Source organism: Lutjanus erythropterus, chromosome 3 (assembly GCF_056507025.1).
Source record: "Lutjanus erythropterus isolate fLutEry1 chromosome 3, fLutEry1.hap2, whole genome shotgun sequence".
In the NCBI taxonomy this organism is placed as follows: domain Eukaryota; kingdom Metazoa; phylum Chordata; class Actinopteri; order Lutjaniformes; family Lutjanidae; genus Lutjanus; species Lutjanus erythropterus.
In genome coordinates, this window is record NC_139319.1 from 11,403,687 (window position 1) to 11,419,775 (window position 16,089).

The following is a 16,089-nucleotide window of genomic DNA, read 5'->3' on the forward strand; positions in this document are numbered from 1 at the left end:
CACAGTAATTCAAACTATCCCTTTAATAACATCTGGTGCACTTTCATGACCATGACTGTGGGTGTGTGTGTTGCAGGGTGATAAGTCGAGCTCCTGGTCTAAAACTGGTGGTGGAGACTCTGATCACATCTCTCAGACCCATTGGGAATATTGTCCTCATCTGCTGTGCTTTTTTCATCGTGTTTGGAATTCTGGGAGTCCAGGTAAACATTTATACTGTCTATTCCCTGCTCATCCTCTGTTGGTTGAAGATGAGGAGGGGGTGTAGATTTTCATTAAAAAAATACAGAGTTTAAACTTATTTTCACCCGGTTTTATGTGCCCAAACATCCTAAGCTTGTGTTTTCTGCTGCAAGAAGACACCATGGTTTAAAATAAACGAGGCACAGCCCAGAAAATGCTTCAGGTAATAAAAAGTGAAGTGAAAAATTGGGAGGAAATGCAAATGAGCTGCTGATTATGCACCAGAGTCCCTGGAAGTAATTAAAAAAACAATGGTTCAGGGATTGTGCTGAGAATGTTACTTTTAATTAAATTTAAATTTAACTTTGTATTATTAATTTCATTGATAATTAATGAAATGAAAATGAAATTTATTTATTTTAAGCATTTTTTATCAGCTTTTTAATATTCAAAGGATAGGTCTGATGAATCCCAAAAATTAGTCCAAGAAAGAAAAAAAATATATCTATTTTATTACTACTTTAAACTAGTAGTTGCTTTTTGTTTCTGGCATCGAAATTCTTCAAAAATCTACATGAATCTATAAGGGAAAATCACTCATTGGTTGAAATGCTCATAACTCACATCCACATTGCTTAATTTTAAGGGGTCCCAAGACAAAAAATTTGGGAACCATTTGTTACCTTCTACTTTGAAATTTCCATCCCAGGCTGTAGTAACTGTTTTTGTTTGCCCGTTTCACCTTTATTAGATTATAATTAATGCTGAGTGTTTGCTGAATTAGTTAGCATCCGTTTATGTGTCGTGAGAAATCCGTAATAATCTTTTAGAAGGAGTAGATGTTCATAACAGGTAAATTGAGCAATATGTTAATGGACTTTGGTAGGCAGTGGAGTCGTCAATCACTGAACTCCATATCCAGAGTGTGTATTTTCAGAGCAGTGGGCTTTAGTTTTTAGGATAAAGGGTTTAGTTTTACAATGGCAGACAGCTGACAAAGATGAGAGAGAAACTGACAATGAAAAAGCTGATCACCTCACAGTGTAGGACTCACTTGTGTAGCTTCAGCATCCCTGCAACCTGCAGGCAAACTGCCTGAGCTTCAAGTCTTGGGAGGAGGAAGCAGGGGAAGGCAACCTATTTTAACCATAGATCACATATTAAATAGGGCTTCAACCTATGGCTCCAGTGTGCTATTTAGACTGCAGTACTCATTTTTTAATGCTAGGGTGTTACATATTCTTTAATATCTGCCTAATAAAAAATAAATTATCCATCAAAAGACTATGCGGAGGCATTTATTGGCATGCACAGCATGAACTGAAGCAACTAAACAGCAGGCGGTATAACGCAGTGCTAGTTTTCAATATTCGTGTTTTGTCTTGTTTGAGTTGTACAATTCTCATTCTTTTTAAACATCATTTATACATACATGCATACTGATATTTTTTGTATTCTACCTAAATGTGTGTAGGGTGTTGAGTGGCTTTAAGGTATCAGTGTATATTGATGTTATTTCATGTATATTAATTATTTAATGTTTCATTAATATTCATCATGTAATGTGTTATGTATAGTATGTCAGGTGCAGACCTCAGGCAGATTAGCTGAGTGCCATCATGACATCAGCTAATTGGGTTACTGCTTAATTAAACCAACAAAAAACATAAATGAAAATGCTTACACAGGACATGAAGCTTGATATATGCCGAAGCAAATATTACCACACAGGCACATATTTCTCACAAACGCACTACCACTGTATTACCCTCTAATGAGAACACTCCATGCCGGAGTGTTTTTGAGCTTGTAATGACTGTGAGGCAGACTGGACCAGATGGTACTTGGATATCTTAGCTGGAACATACAGTAGGCCTGTTGGCAGTGGCACAGTAATTTACTGTATGCATCAATCTTATCTCGCTCTATGAAGCTCTGTTTACATTACCTTGAGGTTACAGTGTTCTCACATGTTTTTATATCTGTATGCACACATCTGTCTGTGTGTGCAGCTGTTTAAAGGGAAGTTCTTCTACTGTGACGGGCTCGACGTGAGCAACATCACCAACAAAACACAGTGTCTGGAGGCAGGATACCGCTGGGCTCGACGGAAATACAACTTTGACAACCTGGGACAGGTTTGTCACACACGTGTACACACACACTCACACACACATATCGAGGACTGAGACCTGCTTTCTTTTCTTTCTTTTCAAAGTCTTTCTATTGTTTTTTTAAAGACACATACAGTACAAATTCCTAAACAGGGTAAGGTGATCTCATAACAGTAGCAATGGTATTACAGATCAACCTTCCCCCCTTCCATCTGAGTGAGATTGCACATCTCAACATAAGAGCGGCCCTGTCATACTCTGTCCTCATAAGAGAACCAGTCACTGAAGTTAGACTTAAGCAGTTTTCTGGCAAAGCCAAGACACACTTGAGTGTGTCTTTCTGCTAGAGTACGCAATCCAAGAGTGCAGAGAACCTCCAGGTATCCTCAGTACCTCTGGCTACATATGATGTTACAAGCCCTTTTCTGCATGCTTTCCACCCTTTATGGAGATTGGATGGAGTCCCCCAGGATGTTTAATGGTGTCAGAGACTTCCAGTATGTCAGTGGAGAGAGTCAGCAGTTGGTGTGTGTGTGTCATGCTAGTGGCATGTTGTGCTCCTGTACCCAGATGTCAAGACCATTCAGGGAATACAAGGTAGTTTGAGCATCCATGTCTGGACCAGAGTCATATCATCCACCAATCTCCAGTCATCTGTTCCATCCTGGAGGGAACTGTTAATCAGTGCTTGGAAGACTAGGGGCCCAACCACGGTTCCCTGCACAACTCCACATGTGAGATAGTCACAGAGGGACGTCCCTGGTAGTGCACTCTCTGACGACAGTCAGTCATGAAGTTGAATATCCATGGAATCAGGTCTGGTCTCACTCCGAGATCGAGAAGATGTGTCATCTACAGCACCAAAAGGCCCTGGCAAAATCTGTTGTATAGTTGATATATGGACTCTATAACTTTAGAAGAGTATAGGGTTCAACATTAACCATGGCCTCATAGCTTGTCGCCACCACAACACAGACTACAATAAAAACCAAAATGGAGTAGGAAAAGCAGGAGTTTAAGCAGATAGAAGACTGCACTGTGCTGCTGTGTGCTGCCAGTTTTCTCAACTAGATGAGAAGTTGAGCTCATTTTTCATTAGAAACAATGCCTTCAGGGAACACAATTCATGGGAAAAATTGACAACACAAGTGTCACAGTTAAGTATGGCTGTGTTAAGTTTGTTAAATAGGCTTTTGTGTGTTGTTTTCACATGAGTTTACATTTAGGCTACCAAAAATGTACTTTGGTCTCCAAATTTAGGGGCTTGGTGGGTTGTGGGGCCAGTACTTAAAAGTATTAACATCTATCCCTGGAGAGACAAGCTACTGTTAAAGGATGGCACATGTCTTCAAATAGAGAGGCCTTTGTCCTGTTCCAAGGCTATTTTGATCTCATTCAAAGGAATACACTGTAGCTCTGATATAAGGTCGTAAATATTGGATATTGACCCTTTTGTGAGTGGTTGGAGTGAGCTACAGCTGGTTTATCATGAGCAGGCTTTTGGGGGAAGCAGGGTATTTGTCACAGAATATAATGTCTAGCTTGTAAATATCTAAAGAAGTGAGTGGGTGGCAGTGCAGACACCTGCTCTTACAACCTGATTGACAGCATGACGCTGATTTATATGTGTCTCACTCTTTCAGGCGCTGATGTCACTGTTTGTGCTGTCATGTAAAGACGGCTGGGTCAGCATCATGTATGACGGCCTGGATGCTGTCGGAGTTGACCAGCAGGTGAAGACACACACACACAGACACAGAAGAAGAGCGAGGTTGTGGGAAGTAAAAAATGAATATAATATAAACCACTCAGCCAGTGTATGTTGTATTTCACTGTTTTGTGTCAGTCAGGCATCGTTTGATCTTGTTTCTTTCGAGCAGAAAGGGGAAATATTTCAGGAGAGAAGGAAGGTGTAAGGGAAAAAAAAGGCAGACGGATAAATAGATGTGAGTTGACAGTGCTTGCAGTTTCACTGCTGACTCAGGATTTATATTGTCTTCTTGTTTGTGCTCTCTCCTCTTCTTCCTCTCCACCCCTCCTTGCCCTCTTTTGTCACTCTTCGGTCCTCCTTTTTTTTTTTTTTGTCCCTGTGATACATGTCCTCCTCCTCCTCCTCCTCCCTTCTCTCCATTTTCTCTCTCTGCAGCCAATAAGGAACAACAACCCGTGGATGCTGCTGTTTTTCATCTCTTTCCTCCTCATCGTCAGCTTCTTTGTGCTCAACATGTTTGTGGGCGTGGTGGTGGAAAACTTTCACAAGTGTCGGCAACAGCAGGAGGAGGAGGAGGCGCGGCTGAGGGAGGAGAAACGACAGAGACGGTTGGAGAAGAGGAGGAGAAGTGAGAGAACAGGAGGGGGGGCAGGGAATTGCAAGGCATACAGCATATGGCCAAAAGTATGTGGACACCTGAACAATACACCAATACGTGATTATTGCACGTCATTCCAGAACCACAGGCATTAATGTACTGCTGTACCAGCCTCCACTCCTCTAGGAAGGCTTTCTATGATATTCTTGAGCCTGGCTGCAGGTGTTTGCTTCCATTCAGCCACAAGAACATTAGTCCCAGTGTCCAAATCGGATCTGAGACGATCCACTGGACCCATGGCTGGGGCATCTCACTTGCGGCTTATGTGTGGCTTTTTTTCTCTGTTCTCTGCTATCTTTTCACGTCAGGTATATTTTTGCAGTTCACATCTCTGAAGTGTAAAATTCATTTTTAAAGGTGTATAAATGCCTGTATTTACTGACAGTTGATATGAATTTGATATGTATTAGTTATTGACATGAGGCAGATATTAGGCAAAACTAGTTTTCTTGTTTTTTTATGTCACCTGTTTCTCCTTCAATGTCTGTGAAGGTAGAGGAGGAATGTTACAGTTTTCTTTCTACTACTAGCACAGGTACAAAGATAAGACACTGTGCTAACTAGCAAACAATGCAAAATTTTGTTAAGGAAAAGTTTTAAGAAAGTTTAGAATTATTTTATTCATTCATTCATTCATTCATTCATTCATTCATTCATTCATTTTATTTGGGTAAATAAGCAAGATATGTTTAAGATATGCTTACTTTCGGTTTACTTCAGTGAACTTCTAAGTGAAATTCTATAGTCATAGTCATTTACTAAACTCTGATTAGAACTAATCTTAGGTTACATTAGAAACATTGATCATGAGTTGGTTGCAAACAGTGTTTGGTGTTAACACACTAATAACACATTACCGTGATATAATTATTTCCCCAGTAAGGATAAAAATCAGTATTCAGTTAATCATTAATAATTAGATACAAAACACACATTTTATCCTCAGTTTAAGTTGTATTTAAGCAATTCTATCAGCACATTAGTTAAGTAAAATATTAATTTATGAAGCACAAGCAATATAAAAGAATAGAGTAATAAAATGATAAAGCTGTTGCCCTCGCCGAAATGGCCACTCTTGTCTGCCTGTCTGTCAAAAGAATAATATCGAATGGAGCTCCATTACTGCCATGTCTAAACTAACAAGGAAGATCAGAGCAAATATTGGGAAAACCTGTGAGCTCCAGAGATTAATGATTAATCACAAACATTCTTAATAAAATTTAATCAAGAACATTTCAATTACTCCTCCAAAAAAATTAACTTGTTACAACCATACTTTTATTGTCCCCCCAACTGATTCGGAATCCAGAAATCCAATCACATCTCCAGATTCATGTTTGTAATCATCACACATGCAGTTTACCAAGCAGCAAGTGAGCTTAGAAGATGGAAAGTTCACATGTAGCAGCTGGAAATATTCACATTACTTTGGTTTTGTTCGGAGGAAAGATGACATAAACATTTTTGTCAAATGCCTTAGCTGCACGTACTAGCGATTACCTTGACATTCACACAGGCACACATGCGAAACAAATAATGACTAATGAGTGATAAATTACATTTTTTTGAGTAATAAGCCCATTGCTGGTTGGAAATGTGTTTATATTATATTCAAACACATAAAATAAGTGCAAATTGCTCATGGCTGCTAAAGAACGGACCCTTTAAAAACTCTTGAATGCTTCCAGTAAATATTTGAAAGGTGATGGAGAGCTTTGGCACGACTGGATGCGGTGCAGCTTCATCCAGGGTTAGTAAAATCTGGCACTGATTTTGGGCGATAAAGATCTGGCTCTCAGTTAGTGTTCCAGTTCATCCCAAAGGTGTTGGATGGGGTTGAGATCAGGGCTCTGAGCAGGGCAGTTGAGTTCTTTTTATGGATGTTGTTTTGTGCAGCAGGATGTTATGTTGAAATAGGAAAGTTGGAAGCACACTGCTGTCTAAACTATCATTAAATACTGTAGCATTAATATTTCTCTAAACATCCCCTTACCAAACACACTCAAGACAGCATGTCCAGATACTTGCAACCATATTGTATGTTGTGGATGTTCATGGTAATATTACACGCGCGCACACACGATAAACCTCTTTTTTCCACATACATACTGTATGAGAACATGCATAATTTCTGCTCAGAGACACACTTATCGCCACTGCACACACACACACACACACTTTTCCCCCTCTGTCTTGCTCCACCTCGTTTCTGTCTCAGTCTGTCCTTCTTTCTCTGCAGTGTAATCTCTCGTAGTGCTTTCCTCTTAGTCAGTTAACTGTCTGGCAGCAGACAGCGAGGGTTTCTGCCCAAAGACACCTTGAGGTGCCATGGAGTGTGTGTGCGTGCGTGATGGATAGGACTGAATTCCTGAGGTGGCACTTTTACTCTGTACACACACACATGCACACTCACACACACAGCAGTGCGCCACTTGGCATCCACTTCATCAGTGACTTCATAGCCCGCTTTATATTTTTCTTTCAGAAGCATTTTAATGACCATGCTCTGTGTGTGTGTGTGTGTGTGTGTGTGTGTGTGTGTGTGTGTGTGTGTGTGTGTGTGAGACAGAGGCCCTGGAGAAGCCGTATTACGCTGACTACTCCCCGCTGCGTCGATCCATCCACAGCGTGTGCACCAGTAACTACCTGGATCTCTTCATCACCATCATCATCTTCACAAACCTGCTCACCATGAGCATGGAGCACTACAACCAGCCTCAGGTAACCATGGCAACACCTGCTACCACCTGCCCTAGAACCATAGTAATGAAGCGGTGGTACAGTACAGCCACAGTGGGGTTTTTGAAGTGTGTGTGTCTGTGTGTCCTGCAGTACTTCGAGGAGATTCTGAAGTACTGCAATTATGTTTTTACGGTGGTTTTTGTCATCGAGGCAATTCTCAAACTCATCGCTTTTGGCCTCCGCCGCTTTTTCAAAGAGAGGTATTCATTCAAACTCTCACACGAATACAAAGACGCTCACAAACATCCAGCTTTTAATCCTCAGACAGACTGAAATTGTGTGTGTGTGTGTGTGTGTGTGTGTGTGTGTGTGTGTGTGTGTGTGTGTATAAAGATGGAACCAGCTGGATCTCGCCATCGTGCTGTTGTCCATCATGGGAATCACTCTGGAGGAAATAGATCTGAATGCTTCCCTACCCATCAACCCCACCATCATACGCATCATGAGAGTCCTCAGGATAACAAGAGGTACACACACACACACACACACACACACACACACACACACACACACACACACACACAGTGATGCACAAACAAACAAAAAGAATGATATGTGCCTGATAAAAGCTGACACACTGCGATGTTTCAGTGCTGAAGCTGTTGAAGATGGCGACAGGAATGAGAGCTCTGTTGGACACAGTGATTCAAGCTCTGCCTCAGGTAAGAGGCACCACTGATGCTGTAAAACACAAGATGTCTCTTTAACTGTTAGCCTGGTTTCCAGATCTGAAGAATTGCAGGCAGCTTGTTTTATTTTAGCCATTTATCAGGGCTGGCACTGACTCCCTCTGATTTCCTCAACAGCCTGTTTAGTGTCAACTGTTAGAGTTTAGCTAAAGGCTAGTCACTGATTCCCACATTTATCAGCGTTGCTGATTAAAACACATTAAAAAACAATTAAATCACAACTTTGCGGCCACTTTGGTGCGATTGTTTTGCCACTGGGTATCTGTGTGAAGATAAAATATGAACCAAAATGTCCAGTCTGAAAGCCTATCACACACACAAAGACAACACACAGCAATTTATTCTTCTTTGAGGCAGTGTTAAACTCTGTCAACTTGTCACAGCTGCAGTATTTTTCTCCTCTGGTTTGAGGTTTGTGAGGTGAAGAGTAGAATTAGCACGATGCTACAAGCTACACACAATCAAATATATTACCCGGTGTGGACAGTTGTTCCTATCTGATTGGCCACAGGCATATCTGGATGACATTGCTCTGTGATGCGGCAAAAGTGATTTCTGAGACCTGACTCAATGATTTTTGCTGGAGTCTTCTATGGCAACACCTGCCTCATTGAGGACGCTGCGTTTTAATTCAGTTTCATAGTACAGTAGTTGTGAACGAGACATCTGCATAGAACTAAACTATAAACTGAGATGCACATATAACTGTCATAATACATGTTGGTAATACTTTATAGTGAGGGGACATGAATTATCTTGAATTCGTACTTAATGCATGAAAAAGTACTGCATGGACTATCATGAATGTACAAGAATTATTCATGTCTTAATAAAAGAACAATATGTTAATTAATGCAACAACTAAGGTGTTTCAGTCATCGTGAATCTGCAGTTAAAGGGGCCGGGCAAAAGCCTGAGCAGTCTCTGCAGTTCTCACGTATTCTGTTTAATTCCAGTGTTGTATTCATGATTGACTGTAGCTTTTAGCATTACTTCCTCATGACTTCATCATGGTTGCAGCCTTTCAAATAAAGTGGTGACCTGTTCTGTTAAACATATGAGTAACAGATGAATAATTGTGGCATTCTTGTTCTAATTAAATAATAGATAACTGAATTGGGCTTCAAATTTTTGATTTAATTTGCATTTGTATTTTTCATTTTGTATATTTCGAAATGCATAAATACACAGACTTTATTTAAAGGGCTACAAACATGCTGAAGTCATGAAGAAGTAATGCTTAATTAATCACGAGTCAAACAGAATACATGTGTACTGCTGTGATTGCTCAGTTTTTTTTTCTCTGTCCCTTTAACTGCAGACTTACTTATGAAGAGAACATGAACATAATTGATGACTGATAAATCACAGTGACAGAAATAGCTTAGTTGTTGCATTAATTAATGGATTGTTCTTGCATTAAGTCATGCATGAAAAGATGTGGTAGTGACTTGACTCATGGGATGGCACTGTCAGTTGGTCGGTCGCCCACTTACGTCTCGGCTGAAATATCCCAACTATTAGATAGATTGTTATGAAATGTTGTAAAGATACTCATGGTCCCACAGGATGAAGCCTAATGACTTTAATGATCGTCTGACTTTTCTTCTTGTGTCACTATGAAGTTTGATATTTGCAGTTATGAGTGAAACATCTCCACAACTTTTGGATGCATTGAAAGTTTCTGCCCTTTAAAAGTTTTTTTTTTTTTTTTTACCACTGCTGCCAAATGCTCTGTCTTAGTGGGAATGCCTGGTTATCTGTAAATAATATTATAAAGAATACGGTCTTGACCTGCTCTTTATGAAAATTCCCTGAGATAACTTCTGTTATGATTTGATTTGTATAAATAAGATTGACTTGACTTGAAGTTTATAATAACAGCCTGGCACAAGTAAAATGCCATTTTGGACTACTAACTCTGGTTAATAACTTGTAAACTATATTGATAATTGATCAGTGGTTGAGATCAAGTAATTTTCATCCCGAATGGTAGAAAATTTTTCAGCCTCCCACTTTTCTTTGTTAATTATCATATAATCAAAACTGTGATGGATGTTCTCTATTTTTATTATTATTTTTTGCATTTTATTAATATTGCAGCCCGAGATTATACATTACAATTAACTTTAGTTTTTGTTGGGTTTTGATAAGTAAAAATTGACTTTAGGCAAGTGGATTTCTGACCCACTTGCCCAACTGAGCAAGTGAAAACAAAAAAAAAACAAAAAAAACACTGAACCTTACATCAGGAAGAATCATTATAACTTTTGTGTTCCTTTAACTTTTCATTTAGCACAATCATCAGGTCAAACATAATAAATAAGTGGGGTGCCCCATAGCTCAGTTGGTAGAGTGCGCATCCAATGTATTGAGGTTGTTAGTTCCCTGCAGCAGCTGTGGGTTTGATTCCCACCTGTGGCCCATTTGCTGTGTGTCATCCCCTCTCTCTCTACCCCTTTCCTGTCATACCTTCAGCTGTCACTGTCAAAAATAAAGTCAAAAGTCAAAAAAAGCAATCTTAATTCAAAAACAAACATAATAAATAAGTTTTGTTAAAATCTAATGTCTAAGCAAATGTTAGAATGCTAAGCTAAGATGATAGATATGGTAGATATTCCCGCTTAATAGAAGCATGTTAACATTAGATTGTGATGCTGGTGCTGTACCAACAGACTGAGGATGCCACTCCACGCTCAGACACAGAAAATGAGTCCAAGCAGAGGTATCCAAAAACACCAGACTAAGGCTGAGTCAAAAAACACAATAATTAGGCTGGTTACCACCAAGAATACCTTAGAAAAAACATCTGGTCCCATAGGCTCAGAAGATGAACTGGCAAAATGAGAAGGAAGCACAATGACTAAATACACCAGGGAGGGGAAACTAACAAGGAACAGGTGAAACTAATCAGTGCAAATCACACAGGCGAGACGACACATATGGCAGGGAGCGACATGATCTGAAACGATATGAGAGGTCAGAATTTTCAAAACAACAGAGGAAGTGATAACATGGAATCAAGAACAAGAAAACTTAACCTTAAACAACAGACTGGGATGTAACATGGTGGTGTTAGCATGTTGACATTAGCATTTAACTCAAAGCACTGTTGTTTTTACAGCTGCTAGTGTGGCTGTAGAGTCTTGGATTGAATATGGAATGAGTGAACAGAATAATCAGAATCGTGGACTGCAATAATGGCTGTGGTCCAAGGAAGGCTTCAGGAAGGATCTACCACAGCTTCTGGGCTTAGTTGATCCTCAAGGGGCCCAACCAGAAAAAAAAGAGTAGAGAGAGAAAAGGGGAGGGTGGGTGGTGCAGTATAAATGAGAACAAACAGGTATGCAAGGCAAGTCAACACTTACAAACTGTTTGTGATCCTGCTCTGAAAATGCAACCGGATTATATCCATTTTAATTTTTTCCTCCCAGATTTGATTGGGAAATCTCAAAATCATGTCTCTCCTTGATCCCATGTTTGTCTGCACGCGTGTTCAACAAACACAGTAGGAATACCCATGATCCTTCACTGCCTGCCCTCCCACAAATGATGCCAGTTGTCTTTGAAGTGGCAGATCATTGCTGGGGATTGAACCCAGGTCTTCGCAGGGGAGTGTTTTTTCCCCCCTGTGCTTCATCAATAGGTTTATCCATCATCTAATTAGACATCTCCATACCTCCTACCATCGGGGGAAGGCGAGCCAAGTCCCTGTTAATTACTTTATATTTAGAATAAACAGGCAAGTTTGTAATTCATGAGGACTGGATCCAGGCTTTGAAAGAACACCTCTGAAATCTGAGATATGATTCACCTCCAGGTATCATAATGGGTCCTGATACTTCTAAAAGGGAAAATTCAGCACTTTTCATGTGGCTTTCAAGTCAGTGTTGATGGTAAATGTAGTCAGTTGAAGCAATGAATTCCTCAGTGTGTGCTATATTGACAGAGAAACCTGAGTTCTCCTGCTGCAAAATCTGTTGTTCTTCCTGCATCCAGTGATGTCGTTGGTGGTGTTGGTGTCCCACACCAGCAGGGGAAAACAATTCATTGCTCCTCATTGATTTGTATTGTTTTAAGGTGCCTCCATGCCATTTCAGTCTGTTAGCAAAAAAAACAAACAAATCCCTAAAAACTACTGTGTTGTGGGTTGCACTACCAACAAAAATGGGTAGAGACATGAGGCTGGAAGAATGGGACATTGTGGGATCCTCAGCTATCAAAATATTTCACTTCTGGTTATTCAGTGTGATTATTTCTCCCAGAAATGCAAAGTAAGGAGAAGGGACACTGAGATATACAGGCAATAATGAGTTTGTCAGTATACCTTTTCCTCTCTAGCAGACTTAGGGTGCTAAAATAATCCTTTGCCCTGTTGGAATCAAATGTTTTTAGCTAGCTACAGGTATTTTGTTAGCTTTTTTTAGCCCTTGGTTGCATAGTTTGACACTGGACAGTTTTCCCCCTGGTGAGTGTGGTTTTCAGAGTATGATGCATTGTGTTCTGTTTCTATTTCAGCGTATTTTTCTAGTCTCCACCTCTGGGTAGCCAGGGGTCATGCTTGATGAGTATTTTTGTCATCTAACAATATGTTTTTGCAAACAAAGTAAAAGCTAGGCTAGGGTTGTACCAGACTCAGAATTATGCCAATCAAATTGGATCTGGCTGTTCAATATGAAGATTTACAGATTTTTTTCCAGTTCAGCAGGCCAAACTAAACTCCTCTATTAGCTTACATGAGTATGTTTTACCAGTAAGACACACATTGTAATGTCTTTCTTTGTCATCTGAAAAAATTCAGATTTAGTAAAAGTGTGCATCCTGCTTATCATATTTCAGGTATAAAATCTCAGCACGCTGCACAGCATGCAGTGCAGGCAATGTGCTGCAGCGACTGACAGCGTGTCACCTGCGCTCTGTTTCTATCACCCTTCCATCACAGTTAGTTTTGTTGGTTTGTGAGAATTTAGAGACTCGGAGTACAGCCTGTTATGTTGTTGCATTGCTCTGTGCACAATGACGCAGCTAAAAAAACAAGAGCAGAAACTTGTTTGCCAGCAACTCATTTCAGCCTCTCTTATCAGTTAGCCATCAGTGCATACTGTCACGTGGATTTTTTTTTAAATAAATACACCATGGGCTCTACTCCCGCCCATGGCCATTTGCTGCATGTCATTCCCCCACTCTCTCTCCCCATTTCCTGTCATGTCTTCAGCTGTCATTAAAGGCATAACATGCCCCCCAAAAAATAAAATCAAATAAATACACCAGCTAATACAAAATAATTTTAATTCCTCATTGGAATGCTATCCTTATGCATTTGTTATGAGCTTATTTCTGTTTTATAATGTTACTGTAATGCACACAAAAACACTGCTTGATTTAAAGAATCTCAACTGACTGAGTTTTTTTAGGGGGCAACTCAACTATAGTGGTGGTAAAACACCACAACATGGGAGTGGGCGTCTGAAGTTGGCCTGCAGTGTATCCTGGTACGTGTAGGCAGTGCCATCATGGCTCTGTGAACAGGAGAACTCAGCTCTGATGGTCAATAAAGCATGCACTGACGAATTTATTGCTTCAGTTGATGACATTTACTGTCAATACTAACTGGACACCTACAAGAAAAATGCAGAATTTACCCTTTAAGATATTGTAAACATCAATATAATAAGGCTTCTCTGTCTATGGCCTCTTTCTCTCTGTTTGCATGTTTGCCTCGTCTCTCTCGATGTATACTGTACATGTCTTTTTTTTCTGTGTATCACATACTGTATATATCTGTGTGTGTGTGTAATATGTCTGTCTAGGTGGGGAATCTGGGTCTGCTCTTCATGTTGCTGTTCTTCATCTATGCAGCTCTGGGAGTTGAGCTCTTTGGAAAACTGGGTTAGTGTGTGTGTGCGTGTACGTACATGCATGTGAATTTGTATGCGTGAGAGCACGTGAGTGTGTGCATGCATTATAAATCGGTGCTGATGTACGTGTGTGTGTGCGCATCAGCTGACACTGGTGAGATATCTGTGGATTACATAACATGCTGCATAAATTTTGTTGTGTTACATACATTAATTATGTCAATTTAGACTCAGTGTTCTAATCTACACACAATTCTCTTTCTCCCCCTCGCCTTCCTCTCTCTCGCTCCCACTTACCGCCTCTAACACTCTTTTCCTCTTTCATCCTCTTTCAGAGTGTTCAGAGGAAAACCCATGTGAGGGTCTTAGTCGCCACGCCACCTTTGACAACTTTGGCATGGCTTTCCTCACACTCTTCAGGGTGTCTACCGGGGACAACTGGAATGGGATTATGAAGGTTATTTTCCTTTCTCTCCACTGCTGTGTGAGAGTTTTTAAGAAGATGGAGTCCATGTTTGTGTCTCTGCATATGAGCATCGGTTATGAGGCAGGCATTGCAGTAAGAGGGAGAAGATCACTGTTTTTATGACAGAGTAAGAGCTGCTGACATTAGAGGGTTAGGAGAGTGTGTTATTCTTCTGTGTCGGTCGTTTCACACTCAGAGCAACATCTCCTTCTGATGGAGGAGAGAGGAAGTACACTGTAGTGCATTCATATATCTGAATATCACCTAAAAGGGTTGTATGAGGTACTTTTTATTTATTTATTTTTCATTTGTCAGGGACTCTACATGAAGGCGTTGTTACATTTAAATAAAAAATGTATGTACATAGGACTTCTAGCTGTAGCTAGCTTGCAGTCCTTGTCCCTGATTAGACTTACTGATCGTTAGTGTATTACCTACAGTAGATGCTGGCGAGCCATCAAATTTGGAGAAGCAGAGAGGAGTATCAACATGGAAGCTAAGCAATGAACTGCTGTGGACAGGATAGGCAGCAAAAGGTATTTTAGCCTCGAAAAAAGGTCCACCAAAAAAACATATACATCAGTTTTAGTGCACTCTATGTTTCAAAGCTTTACTTTGCTGTCAGACAGACTTTTCTGATTAGAAACTGCAAGTCCAAATATCAAAAAATTCGCTCTCTCCAAACCAACCAAACCACAGGCGAAATCAGTCATTTTGCCTCACAGACCAGGGGAGTTGATCTACCACTGCAATCTAGTGTTAGTTTCTTTGAGTTATTGTGTGACTCTGGTGTTTAAATAAGATAGTTCGGATTCACTAAAGTCACAGAATAGCACAATCAAACTAACAGATCAAGGCAGCGGTAAACCAGCTACTCATGTGTTCTGCGAAGTAAAATGACTGATTTGTCAATGGAGTCTGGTTGGTTTGGAGAGAGCGATATTTGGATCATACTGTGGTGGTTCCCCCTTTGAAAAAAGCTATCTGACAGCAAAGTAAAGCAGTCAAAATATTCTAAATATGGCGTACGCTTACACTGATATTGATTTTTTTAACTGGCATACAGTTAGCACCATAGCAGTACATTGATTAGCTTCCATGCTGGTACTCCTCTCTCCTTCTCCAAACTGGGGCGTGTCAATCAGCATCTACTGTAAGTAATACCCTGACTATTGATAAATACATCATACAACTCCACATCAGATAATCCAAATGATCCTTTTAAATCCCTGTATCTATTATCAGTCTTCTTTATGTCTGCATAATCTCTATCCTCTTCTCTTACCCTCATCGTCCAGGATACATTGCGAGAGTGCCGCCCGCAGGATCGCCACTGCCTCTCCTACCTGCCCCTGATCTCTCCTGTTTACTTCGTCACCTTCGTCCTCACAGCTCAGTTCGTGTTGGTCAACGTGGTCGTCGCTGTCCTGATGAAGCACCTGGAGGACAGCAACAAGGAGGCACAGCTGGAGGAGATGGAGGAGAGGGAGGAGGCGAGGGAGAGGGAGAGGGAAAGGGAGAGGGAGAGGGAGAGGGAGGCGGCTGCCAACCGACGCCACAGCACAGCCTCTTTGGGCGGAGACCCGGGGCCAAACGTGGACACACCTGCACAGGTAACGGACAGAGTGCGTGTTCATATTTCTGTGAGAGGGAAGCGAGTGGAGGTGA

General features: G+C 40.6%; 1 protein-coding gene across 1 annotated transcript in view; it reads left to right on the plus strand.

Moving 5' to 3' along the window:
• Positions 1-16,089, plus strand: part of LOC146329721 (voltage-dependent T-type calcium channel subunit alpha-1H-like) — a 70,617-nt gene that overhangs the window by 47,263 nt on the left and 7,265 nt on the right. Inside the window, exons 22-32 of the mRNA XM_084714992.1 lie at positions 77-203; positions 2,196-2,321; positions 3,941-4,030; positions 4,444-4,636; positions 7,236-7,387; positions 7,499-7,608; positions 7,742-7,875; positions 8,000-8,070; positions 13,908-13,986; positions 14,291-14,412; positions 15,720-16,034. Coding sequence (XP_084571118.1) covers positions 77-203; positions 2,196-2,321; positions 3,941-4,030; positions 4,444-4,636; positions 7,236-7,387; positions 7,499-7,608; positions 7,742-7,875; positions 8,000-8,070; positions 13,908-13,986; positions 14,291-14,412; positions 15,720-16,034 — 1,519 coding nt within the window. The remainder of the gene's footprint in view (positions 1-76; positions 204-2,195; positions 2,322-3,940; positions 4,031-4,443; positions 4,637-7,235; positions 7,388-7,498; positions 7,609-7,741; positions 7,876-7,999; positions 8,071-13,907; positions 13,987-14,290; positions 14,413-15,719; positions 16,035-16,089) is intronic.